Source organism: Cyprinodon tularosa, unplaced genomic scaffold, assembly GCF_016077235.1.
Source record: "Cyprinodon tularosa strain WSP-4 unplaced genomic scaffold, ASM1607723v1 ctg449, whole genome shotgun sequence".
Taxonomy (NCBI): domain Eukaryota; kingdom Metazoa; phylum Chordata; class Actinopteri; order Cyprinodontiformes; family Cyprinodontidae; genus Cyprinodon; species Cyprinodon tularosa.
Genome location: NW_024039173.1, coordinates 194,193 through 207,094, shown reverse-complemented (window position 1 = coordinate 207,094; position 12,902 = coordinate 194,193). Strand labels below are relative to the sequence as shown.

The 12,902-nt window shown below is 36.9% G+C and overlaps 1 protein-coding gene across 1 annotated transcript; it reads left to right on the top strand.

The window, feature by feature from the left end:
* Positions 1 to 3,313: 3,313 nt before the first annotated feature.
* On the top strand, positions 3,314 to 11,282 carry mturn (maturin, neural progenitor differentiation regulator homolog (Xenopus)). Its single transcript, XM_038300376.1, has 3 exons — positions 3,314 to 3,695; positions 8,367 to 8,489; positions 10,987 to 11,282. The coding sequence occupies exons 1-3, from the start codon at positions 3,537 to 3,539 to the stop codon at positions 11,092 to 11,094; spliced, it is 390 nt and encodes a 129-aa protein (XP_038156304.1). The 5' UTR covers positions 3,314 to 3,536; the 3' UTR covers positions 11,095 to 11,282.
* The last annotated feature ends 1,620 nt before the right edge of the window (positions 11,283 to 12,902 follow it).

Here is a 12,902-nt window from a genome sequence, read left to right as displayed (position 1 = left end):
AAGGGACATTGCATGCATGTAAATGCTGTAGATAGAGCTGAATATGGAGGACCAACTCTGCCATATTTAAAAATAAATACAGAAATAAATAAATGCTCAATAAATAAATAAGCATACAATTAATTGCCACCAAAAGTACAATCAACAAATAAATGTAATTAGAAATTATATTATAATGGCAGCCAGAAATGTAAAGAGGGCAGGCAGAAAGAAATAGCGGCGAAGAAATAATTAGGGTAAAAAAATACAAAGGAAGAATAAAACAGACAAAAATATGATAACATGCACATAAATACTTAAAAATATAAGTAATGAAAAAATGAAGTTGAAGATAGTAAATGACAAAAAAATAAATAAGGTAAATATTGAAAAGGCAAAGAAATAAAGAAGCCAATTAAAAGAGTTATATACCTTTATGACTAGCTGTATAATTTAATTTCTACTTACATTTATTTGTTGTTGCAATCAATTCTATGCTTATTTATTTATTGAGCATTTATTTATTTATGTATTTATTTTTAAATATGGCAGAGTTGGTCCTCCATACTGCTGTATCAACAAATCAACAAAAAGGCGGGTTCTGTATGTTACATCAAAATCTCCACAAATCTGAAAAGAAGCAACATAAAAATACATTTTGCTTGTGAGTAGGTTCATACAGGTCATTTCTGGATAATTTCATACTATATATACAAAAAAGAAACAACAACACTGCTTCATATTAAGCAGGATTCACACCAGTATCACATTTTAACTTTTAACACTTTTGCTTTTATTAAAGGAAATATCAGATTTTCTCAGGTGCCAAAACAAAATGTAACAGCTCTGTAAAGGCTCACCAGAGAGCATAACATAAAGTTAACATGACTATAACAGCTGAATGCAGTGATTTCAACGTTGCTCAGCAAAACGCTTCACAAATTTATTTAGATCCAATGCCTTTGTGCGTTTGGATTTGAGTTCAACCAAAGTTGATCGTCTCTTTTCTGTCATAGTTGACCGCAAATATGTCTTTATGAGGCTGAGACGTCAGGCCTAACTAACATCATAGATAGAGAAATAACGTTCTGCAACCTGATTTTTATCATCTCAAAATCAGCCTTGCAGCTATGCTAGCAACATTGTGCTCTCATTATGATTTCATTTCTCAATAGATGGTTGATCAGTTTTCACCTTTTTCATCCCGTTTCTCCTCTCCCCATCACCCCTGGCTCCCTCGCTTTGCCCCATTCGGTTTTCAAAACAATCAGTCTCAGTCACTCTCGCGTCATCTCGTGCTGCATTCACTGCAGTCCGACATTAGAAATTAGCAGTCGTAATTCTCAAATGATCCATAATTTATAAGCCTCGCCACCCCTACCGCCAACTGGGGTGGCAGCTGGGGTGGCAAGGCTGTCATTTAGGGTGGCAGTTGCCACCCTATGCCACCCCAGTAGATCCGCCTATGTGGACAGGGCTCCAATACTGCACTAAAATGGTGGTATCGATATCACCGACTACCAACAAATAGGGCACCAATACCACTCTGAGAGCTAAAAGTTTATTCAACTATTGTCACCCATTCCAGGTAGGCAATATAAAGTTGTACTGGATTCACTTTGTATTAGTATTTTTCCTGCTTCACAAAGGTAGTCAGCAGCTTGACAAAGCCACGATGACAATTATTTTACATCCAAAATGCAGTTCTTCATTATACACACACACATCAATTCCAAACAGATGGTATTGGTATCAGCCGATACTGCACAGTCAGGCATCGGGCCCAAAAAATGGCATCAGTGCAACACTATACATAAGCACCTTTCTGTCTCTGGTTGTAACTAAAATACAGTTCACTGCAATTGAAGTGGCTGAATCAGCATCTGCACCAAGCCACAAATCCACAATTAATTTAGGTCTGTTCTTTGACTAGGCCATTTTTAGAATGGTATATGCTTTGATGTAAACCAGGGAGCATCCCAGTGACATTTTCTACCAGTGTAGCCCAATAAAGTCCTTTAGAGACACAAATTAATGTTAAAAGGCAATTCATATTTCCTTTATGGGATTGTTTTGGTCATTTTTAAAGAACCAATATTCTATTTACAGTTTTAGGTTTTAAAAATAAAAAAAAGTCTAAAAGTTGTTTATAAGCTTTTTAAACCTTGTGTTAAAAAGAAAAAAATTCCAAATGAATATGACTGAAAACTTGGCTCTGGTAGTTAAGAGAAGGATTTTCATGAAAAATAAGAAGAACCACTAAAAAAATAACCTTTACAGAAACAACCTGGCTTATACTGAGATTTTATTGCAAACAAATTGGCTCTATTTACTAGTTAGATGTAGCTAATCAGCAGCAATGGATTCAATTTAAGGTTGAGTGAAGGGGGTGGCATGCTCTTCTCATTTCTATTAGTAAAACATTTTGAAACCCATGCAAGCGTGCATTGTTTAGTATGTTAAGTGAGCCATAAAGTCAAGGTTGCACACTTCTGATTTAACAGGCAAAAACTGTGATTCAATCTTAGTGTGGCTTAAGTTTAAAGCTGGCTTAAATTAGATGATTTGTTAAGGTAAATTATCTAGGCAAACTATTAAACTGATCCAAGGGACATCAGTAACAGTCTCTTCTCTTATTGCATAAATTGCATTTCAAAGGAAGTATTTTACAGAGCTGCAAAAAAAGATCTAAAAAGTAAAAGCATTCTTGAAACAAATGCATTTGCCCTTAAATGAGATGACCTTCCAATGGAATTGATATTTCCGCTCTTAGACAGGATAATCAGATATTTAGCACATAGTTTTTTGTTTTATTTTAAACACAAATTATCTTATTCCATCTGCAAATTGTCTTAACTCCTAAAAATCAAAGGAAAGTACAATTATTTGAAGAAAACCGTCCTACTATTGAATATTTTTGCTGTGTTACAGGGTGAATAACAGTGACCAGGGCCAGGGGGACTGGCTCCCAAAGCTTATTGGAAATAGTTGTTTTGTTTATTATATAAGGCCTATTCATATCAAATTGATCATTAATCATGTTTGAATAAATATTTAGATGAATTTCTTTATTTGAAATTATTCCAAAGGCGTCATCTTCCATTTTTGCTTTTCTTATTCCTTTTTTTCTACATATTTAGTATTTGTAGCAGTGAAATGTGAGTCTATAGGAGTGCGCAAATCTTTGCTGTTTGCGATCGCGCCGTTACTTTTATCAGTGCGTGTGCATGCATGAGACTGACGGTGTGATTTCATAACGTGGTGAGGAAGAGAGAGAGGAATGGGTCTCTGAGATATCAGCTCATCCATCCATCCATCCATCCATCCATCCATCCATCCATCCATCCATCGGTGGGCCCTGTGCAGAGCAGCAGAGCGCAGAAACCTTCCCTGCTGTCCGCCGGTGCCGTGCAGACGCTGCGCTAGAGGAGATGCGCCATAGCGGAGGCTGCTGATGCTGCTGATCTTTGCGTCTTGAGCATCATCGCCGCGACGGCTAAAGAGAGAGAGAGCAGGCGGAGGGGGAGTCAGGAACACGGCAGACAGGACAGCAGAGGATGGAGTTCAAGCATCTGGTGGAGGCGGCGGAGAAGTGGTGCTCCGGGAACCCGTTCGACCTGATCTTCGCCGAGGAAAACGACGAGAGGAGGCTGGACTTCTACGCAGAGCCCGGGGTGTCTTTCTATGTGCTGTGTCCCGGCGGCACCGACAGCTTTGTGAGTGAGAATCTGCAGGGCCTCAACTTGGCTAATGTGTGTGTTTCTGTAGGTGTATGGGCTGGGTGGGAAGTAATGATGGAAGTGGGATGAGAGGGGAGGGAGGGGGACCTGCTATGATGTCATTATAGTCTACCTTTGCATCTTTCACTCTTATGTTTTCCTTATTATTACCTGCAGAAATTGATGGCCAGCTTAAACTGTTAGTTTTAATATCGATGTGGCTCTCTGTTCAGGGCTGCGTAGGCTGGGGGAGGATGACTCTTTTAGTGTGTTGAAGCAGTGGCTCTGATTTGAGGTCTCTAAGCTTTTTGTCCTCATGGAAACTCATAGGTGATGGTTGTAATGCAGACAGACCTGCAAATTAAGAGCTGCGCTTTTTATTTTCCTTAATAGACCAGATAGGCCTGCCTTACTGCAGAAAATCCCCAAGGTAACAGAAGTGCATCATCTGCAAAAAGATGCACAGTTTCTGAGGTTTTCCAAAGAGGATCATATATATATATATATATATAGATAGATAGATAGATATAGACAGACAGACAGAAAGGATAGATAGGATAGATGGATACACACACATATATCTATATCTATATCTATATCTATATCTATATCTATATATATATATATATATATATATATATATATATATATATATATATATATATATATATATATATATATATATCTATATCTATATATATATATATATAGATAATAAATAGATAGATAGATAGATATAGAAAGATATAGACAGACATACAACCAGAAAGAAAGACAGATTTTTTTATTCCACTTATATGTCTGTATTTTATCTGCTTTCTTTCTTTTTTTTCCTCCTTATTATTACTATTTTGTAATTTTATTTAATTTTGCACAGCACATCAATCAGTCTGTTGTTGTAAAGCTCTTCATAAATAGAATCTAGTCGATTTCATTGCTAGTCTCATGATTGGTGAAATAGATATATTTGCCTATAGCTTAATGAAAGCTTGTTTTTATGTATTTTATCATCAAATACATCAAAACAAGTTAGATTTCCGAAAACTTAAGTATAGATTCATATCAGATGCTTCCTTGAACTCATTCCCAGTAGCACATAAGAAGAGGCCTTGATGTTAGACTGCTTTCAAAATATGTTCTTGATGCACAAATCTTCTATAAGCTAAATATCCTAGTGGTAAATGCAGCACAGCTTGGATCAGGCACAAACTGTTTTCTAAGAGCTTGCTTTATCCTACAGCCATGTGATGCAGTGGTGGAGTTATGAGTCCTAAAGTCCCAGAAGCCCAATCTGCTCTCCCTCCTCCTCCTGCTCCCCCGCTCTCTGACATGGCCAATAGGGCGGGAGCAGATGGAGATGACCCAGGAGTCGGGACGTCTGTTCAGTCAATAACACATTATGTCACACAGACCGTGCCTCTTTTGTGTTTGCACACCTCGTCTGGACGCTCCCACAGACAGCAGAGCAGGACCACAGTGGGACTTGTAGATTGCGGCTGATGTAATGTAGCTGAATCATTTGTCTGCATTATCAAACACTGTTAAAGAAGCAGATTGTAATCAAAAAGCAAACTAAACAACAGCACATCCTTTGTATGATATCTATCACTTTCCCCTGTAGTCTTCTCCTTACTCTTTAAGTCCTCCCTGCTGACTTACAGTCCTCTCCTTCTCTGTAATCTAATCCATGTCAGATGTCTGTGCAGCTCTTCGTCTCATGTACTCATCCTCTCCTACATGCACAGCCAAACAGTCAGAGTTCACAGCTGTGCAGTCTCAAACTTGCTGCAATAGCAACCTGTCACCGGCCCCCTGACATCAGAGCCCATGCAAAATGATATGAAGCCCTACATAGAAATCCCATTGGTGGCACCTCACCAAAACACCACTTCTGCTAAAATCCCTGTTCAAAAATCTTAAAACGCTCCATTGTTATATTTTCCGTAACAGATCTGATTATTCTGATTCTTGGATGTAGAGAAACTCTTTTCAGTGACAAAATATCGTTATATATCTAGGTATTTTGGACTTAAAGATGATCAAAAGGAGTGCAGACGTATTGGAAAAAAATAATTGTGATATAGGCAGGTCATTTGGCATTAATGGGAAATTATGGAGATGCTGCCCGAGCCATAACACACATGCAAGAAATTCATCCGGGTTGCCATAAATAATAGAATTAAACTGCTGAATGTAATTATTCATATCCTTAAAACATCAACGAAGGCTAAACTACATCGTATAAAATTATTAAAGACTTTTCTGAGTGAATTGAATGTTTTACGTTCTGTCCATTATATTGATTGTAGTAATGGGATATGCTCAGAGCATAATCTGAGTACATTGTGCCTATCTGTATTTAGTTGTGTCTTTATTTTAATGATGTATTATAAAAGAATTTGAAAAATAAAACTTTAAATTACTACAGTACAAATCCAAAGCCAAAAATAAAATTAGCTGCTGGATGTAGATTACAGTAGGATCCCAAGTCTGGGACGGATCGGATGCAGAGGAGTGATATAACAGAAAGAATATAAACGCATTTATTCTCTCAGAAATGTCATTATTAACCTTTTACACATTGTAGTTTATTGTGATTTATGGAGAAAAAAAACAACATTTTAAGGCCACTCAAAAAGGCACTACCTCATTTTCACAAAAAACCAACCGTATGCTTTTCTACGATACATAAAAGCTGAAAATTTCAACTCGATATTACCCATAAGACATTTAAATTTGACACGATATATTAGATAGAATCATTCTATGCTATTTTAAGGTGACCAGAACTAATTTCTCTTTAGAATCAACACATGTAAAAACTGTCTAATTAAGATTAGAAAATGTTGTCTTGATCTTAATTATATATGTGATCCATAAATGTGAAGAAAGGTTAAAATATAGAAGGTTTATTTGTCTTTAACTCTTTATCTTGTTCCAGTCGGGGCTCTGTTTATTACTGTGTTGGGCTGTATCATCAGAGCTAAACGTCAACAAAAGGTTAGACAATGAGTAATATACAGTCATGGATTACATTTTGATATTTATTCTTTATGATAATTAATACCCAATGAAATATTTATTTTTTATTATAACAGGTGATACTAAATGGTCTTAGAGGAGCATATTTTAAGTCTTCCTTCTGGCCTACTGTGTGTCAGAATAAAAGCCCTCAGACGTTTTCAGCACTGGGTAACCTGTGCCATAGTTTCTCCTGCAAGCGTGACTGGACACCTTAATACCATTGATAATAGATAACCTAACAGTCTGGCCTTTAGACTCTGATTAAAGGAAAGTCTACTAAGCAAAGGGAAGTTTGGTTTAATCATCTCGGTACTCTTGGATCTGATATCTGTGGTTAGTGGAGATTCCTTGTGTTTGTTGGAAGGGGTCACATCTCCCAGCGGAGAAGCAGAATTAATGTCTCACAGAACATCTTGAGACAGAAATATTTTCACGTTCTTCTATGCTAAATATATTTAGCTTACTCAGGTTGGACAGAGAGCACCTGTGAACATTGATTTTCAAGTCTTCCTTTGCAGTTCCTGCTCTATGTTTTGGGTCATCGTCCTGCTGGGAGGCTAAACTCCGCCCCACTTCTTAGCCTGATTCTGCCTTTAACAAGTTACCTTTTAGCATTTACAATCCATCCAGCTTCCAAACAACTAAACTCACTTTCCTCGGCCATGCTTAAGAAAGTAATGATGCTGCCACCATTGTTTACAGCTGCAATGTTTTCTGCAGGTTGCAGTGTTTAAAAAGTTGAAAAGTTTGGTCTAATTAAACCAGAGAACCTTTTTCCACTTGTTCACTGTGTTCCAAGCATGGCTATTGGGACAAAATATGAAGCAGACAAAAAGGGGGGGACTCTGCTCACAAATGTATCTGATGGAAGTAAATCTTAGCTACGTATAAGAAGGGACTGATTACTAATGTCATATTTATTAGATTTTAATTCTTGACACTTTGGATCTCTTGCCCTTCGCTTCGCAATTATCCTCCACTTTGTGTTAGTCAATGAAATAAAAAGAAGTCTTTATCCTTAACATGTTTAAGGTGTAATAATACATTTATAATCAGCTGTATATGGATAAGAAGAGAGGCAAAAACAACAAAAAGTTACATATTTTACATTAAAGGTATAGTGGGGGATTTTCATGAATTGCACCTAAAAAAAATGCACATGCACAACCCTGTACCTGCTCCTGAGAGGGAACAACTATTAAAACATGTGTGAGAGCATGCACAAGCCCATTTCTCCTCGTGCACGCTCTGTTTAAAAGTTGTTTGCATCGCTCATACAAGCTTGTTTGCAATTTTTTCACTATGTCAGACACGTAGGACAGCCTTATGTAACATATCACCAGAATGATTGACAGTTATGAGGACCACTTATTTTGATGATCCACCCAGAAAAAGGACATCCTCCAATATACCTTTAAGAGTAAAAGCATCAGTTAAAACAAAGGGATGGTGATTATGAAGTAAAGGTGCATTTAAGAATAAAAAAAGGTTATCTATCAAGAAATTGTAGATATTATTGTAGAGAACTCAGTATCTGTGCTAGTGACCCGTTCTAACCCTCTACCTTATTAATATCATGTTGCAGTTAAAATTGTGCTTCATGGGAGGCGTGTCATTAATCAGAGTTTGCCTGTGTGCGTGCAGCATGTTTGGAGCGAGAGCGAGGACTGCCTTCCCTTTCTGCAGCTGGCCCAGGACTACATTTCCTCTTGTGGGAAGAAGACTCTGCTGGAGGTGTTGGAGAAAGTCTTTACGTCCTTCAGGCCTGTAAGAGACTAAGAGCATGAATAAAGGTTTAATTTTTAACACCCTGCTGCTGCAGTAGCAGCACAGTAGCTTCTGTTTGCTGTGGCTGGCTCAGTTTGACTTCATTGAGTTTGTTCTCTCTGTGACTAAACAACACCATGGGGAATTACCTCAAGGATCTGAAATATGATCTTAAATTTAAGACTTTTTATGATTTTTTTTAATATGATCTGCATTACGACAGATGATTTATATATTTAGACATTCTTTTTATTTTTTTAGAATGTTTTTTTTTTTTTTATTAGCATATTTTTCATGGTATTTGTTACCTTATATAATATCAGAAGGATTAAAGTTGTTTTTTCTTGCACTTTTAAAATGCAGAGGGAGCGTTAAACAAAATACCTTTGAAAGAATTATATCTTCATCCATTAATCCTTTCCTGTATTTAAAACTGACTTAAAACATAAGATCATTTTAAACTTGTTGAATATTTAAGATACTATTAAGCCTGAAAACATACCAGACTGTAATGAAAGTCAAAATAAATCAGCTGGTTAAAGAAAAAAGAAGTGCCAACGATTTTACCAACAAGTTCAAGAAGAACATTAGGTTTAAGGTTAAGGTGGTGTTTACATAAACAGGGTTTTGGTTTGATAAACCGGATAGCAAACATACGCTAATATGCTTTTTTCTTTTATGTTGTTGTACTAGCTTCAGTTTATTTTACTCTATCTGGAATGAATTAACCCCTTGAACCCTACGGACCCACCGGTGGGTCCAGCTGCTACGTGACCTCGTAATTCTACCAAACCCCCAGTATTGATGTAAAAAACACATTTGGCACAGTTTGGTGACATTTTTGGATAAATGTGCCAAAATGGCCCCTCCGCCTAAGAAATTTCTCACTAATACCATTCTAAAATAAATATGATTCATCTGATTGAGTCCAAATTTGGTATATTTTTACACAACATTTAGATTTAAAAGTCTGTACTACTTTTTTGTGCTATAAATAATATTTTGGTAGTGTTTTACAATGTTTATTTCAAAGAAAATTTTGGCGAGGTTCAAAAAATGCAAAATATTTTGTATTTTGTCCCTAATATTTCAGACAGGGTCAAAGCTACAATGGTGCTGACACCAGAAAACCATTCTATGACATCTTACCTTTACAGACGTACCAAAAGTTTCTTCTTAAATCTAATAGCTGTGAGGCTATAAGTTATTTACTTTTGTGTGTTTTTGTCAGGCAGAAATTTATTTATACCCCCTTAGGGTGTAAGAGGTTAAAGATGATATTTTACCAGGAACTCATCGATTTTTACATTTAGATCGTGATAAAGATTTTCTGTCATAATTTCTTCCCAGAATTCGTAGAGTGGAACCGTAGAGATGCTAGGCCAGGATAAATAAGAATAACGACTCGCCAAATTAAACATCAGTCTTCTTGTTGAAATACGTTAAGGGTTTCATTTGTTAAATAAAAAACAATCTCAGATCAATAAAAACTAATTATAACATAAATCTGAGGATTTATTTAGTCAAGTTAACATTAAGAATAAAATAATTTGAATCATTAAGAGTTGAATTCCTCTAATTGTTACACCTAAAGCATTTAAGGAAGGGCCGGTTTCCTTTATCAGGGTAAAAAATAATTTGGAAATGTTACTACAATATTGTTAAAGTGGTTTATAATACATTTGCTAAGCTTTAAAATCATTTGAGAAGGTGCCAGAGTAACCTGAGTTTTCTCCAGCATTTTGTGAAATATGGTTCTGCCCCTCTCCTACATGCTGCTGGACACTGCCTTGTCAGCCTGCTGAAAGAAAGCCTGCACTGCAAAAAATTTTAATCTAAGTTAGTAATTTTGTAATTTTATTAAATTTAGTTCATTTTTTCTTGAATTGAGCATGCAAGTAAGGCACTTTGACGATGGAATTAGACAATTTACATTTAAAAAAAACAACAATCTAATCTCCAATCTCTCTCTTTCAAGCATATGCAATCAAATAATCGTATTTTAAAGCTAAATATACTTATATAATAATACTTATTCCGTTCAAATTTAGGGTAAATAAACTTTTTTTTAATTATTTTTTACTAATTTTAATATCATTTTTATAGTGTAGCTTACATGATTTGGTCAACAAACTTGTGGAAATCTCCTTTTACTTTGAAAGGTCAAAAACTAATGCTGTGGATGACAAACACTAAAACTGTAATGAGGAATAGTTAAAATTGTCATTGTAACAATAGGATTAATTGTCACCTTTTGGGGTTTTGAAGGTAATTACATTTTTGCTTTCACAGTTTGTTAAAAACACAAGTCTGATACCAATAATATGTTCCCCTCTTTGTTTGTTAGCTTTTATTTGCTTTTGTCCCTTATTCTGTTATTTTTGTACACTTTTTAAGGTCCACCTTTCAGTGACCCCTGTTGCTATAATCTTTTGCTGCTGTAACACCCCAGTTTCCCCATTGTGGGACAGTAAATGGATTTTCTATTCTGTTCCAGCTGCTAGGTCTTCCAGACATCGAAGATGACAGCTTTGAGCACTACCACGCTGACATGGAGGGGGAGCCTGGGCCCGACCACCAGCAGATGGGGGTCAGCCAGCAGTGATGATCCAAGCAGAGGACGCCCCAAAAACCTGCTCCAGAAGACTTGGGCCTTGATACCTTAGCTCACCTAACAGCACACACTCTTGCAAACCTATAGTAGACATGCTGAAATATCACCACCTTGTTCTTGAATGTTTCAGTGGCTTTGCTTTCCAAAGAGTGCACTTTGTTGACCTTCCTCTTCCTTTTATCAGAGAAACACATAAAAGATTGTATTTCTAAATATATAAGGATTTTTTGTTTGTTCTAGTAATTCCATATACGCCTCGCCAACATCACCAACCCAAACCATTACCAGTATACTCTTAAAGCTAAGCTTAACCACAGCTTAACTGAACCATAACACTAAGCCTAACCCCTAAAACAGTGCCCACCATGTTAGAACTGGTTTTTATCCCTAACAAGGTCTTTAAAATTCTCTGGAATATATCAGAAAATAGGTGATCTAGACAGGTACACACAAATACAAACATGCTCTACTGATACTTCAGAGCTAGGTGAGCTGTAGTGATATTTAAGGCCATAACAGGCGTCATAATCATTCACCTTCCAGTGAGTTAAAGTTCGACAGCACAGCAATATTACATCGGATATGCAGAAAAACAACAGAATGTTACGGCAATATGCAAACGTCCTCCCCGTGGTGATGAATGTGACAGATGGTTACTTTTTTCTGCCCGTCTGACATAAGTGATGCACACGTAAACAACAAAAAAATGTAAAGTGACAGTTTGCGGCAACACGGAGCAGCTGAAAGTAAAAGTCAAGCAGGTGCAGGAAAGAGAAGGGGGAAGTTAGTTGTGGCACAAATTCACCCGAGCAACGTCTAACATACTGCAGTTATATCAGTTACAGTGATTCCCTCTGAAGTTTTTTTTTTTTTTTAGAGGCATGGATCATTTAAAAGTGTTTGTTAATGTTCGTAAAGCTGTGCATCGAGCATTAGTTAAAACCCACCCCCATGAGGATCATTGAACCGCTGTTGCTATCTTATGACCGTCACAATAATAGCCCGTGCTGCAGCTTTAATCCTTCCTTATTTGGGTGTCTCATCACCATGTGACACCCCGCCTCTTGAATGTTGTAGTCTTCCTTCCGGTCCGAGGCGTGCTGCTCTTCCTTGGCAACACCTGAGGAGATACCTTTGTAAAAATTTGCCAAAATCCCTCTTTTCATGAAAGGTTTTGAATCTATTGTCTCATTTAAGGGTTTGTCTTAGTCATATGTTAGCAAAGGACACCTTCGACCACCCTTGGAGTGCATGGGAGGAATGGGGAACTGGATGCTGTTGACCTCCCTGTTTACCTAGAGGCCAAAAAAAATGTGATTTTTATCTGTCTTCAATCTGGCTCCTGGGTTAGAGGTAGTTTGCTGCCTCACCCACATGTATTAGATACACAACATCTATATGTAGGGAGCAAAGAATTGATGATTTTATAATATGGGCTTAAACTTCAAAAAATACAGTTGATAAATCACACATACCTGAAAGAAAAAATAAGCTTTCGTGAAGCAAAGGTCTTAAAGGTCCCTGAGCTTAATAATTTGCTTCTTAAGTCCGACCTGGGTCGATTAAATGTTTCTACACTGGCCGCTAGAGGGAAAATGCTGTATATCTAATGCATCAACAATGTGCAAACATGCTGTTTCATCACATCATTTCTGTAGCTAAGATGCATGAAAACTCCTGTTTTGTTTCTCTGTTTTTCTCTGCTGCCTCTGGCCCTCCACAGTTTAACTTTCCATTCGAATCCCACCCAATGCACTGCAAGGCTTCCTATTGCTTTCTACAACTAGGTCAAGATAAAT

What these genes read in the sequence shown, in the direction of transcription:
- mturn (XM_038300376.1), top strand. Translation starts at nt 3,537, where the DNA reads ATGGAGTTCAAGCATCTGGTGGAGGCGGCGGAGAAGTGGTGCTCCGGG. An exon ending in CCGGCGGCACCGACAGCTTT is followed by an intron (nt 3,696 to 8,366) that starts GTGAGTGAGAAT and finishes GTGTGCGTGCAG; the next exon opens with CATGTTTGGAGCGAGAGCGA. An exon ending in TCTTTACGTCCTTCAGGCCT is followed by an intron (nt 8,490 to 10,986) that starts GTAAGAGACTAA and finishes ATTCTGTTCCAG; the next exon opens with CTGCTAGGTCTTCCAGACAT.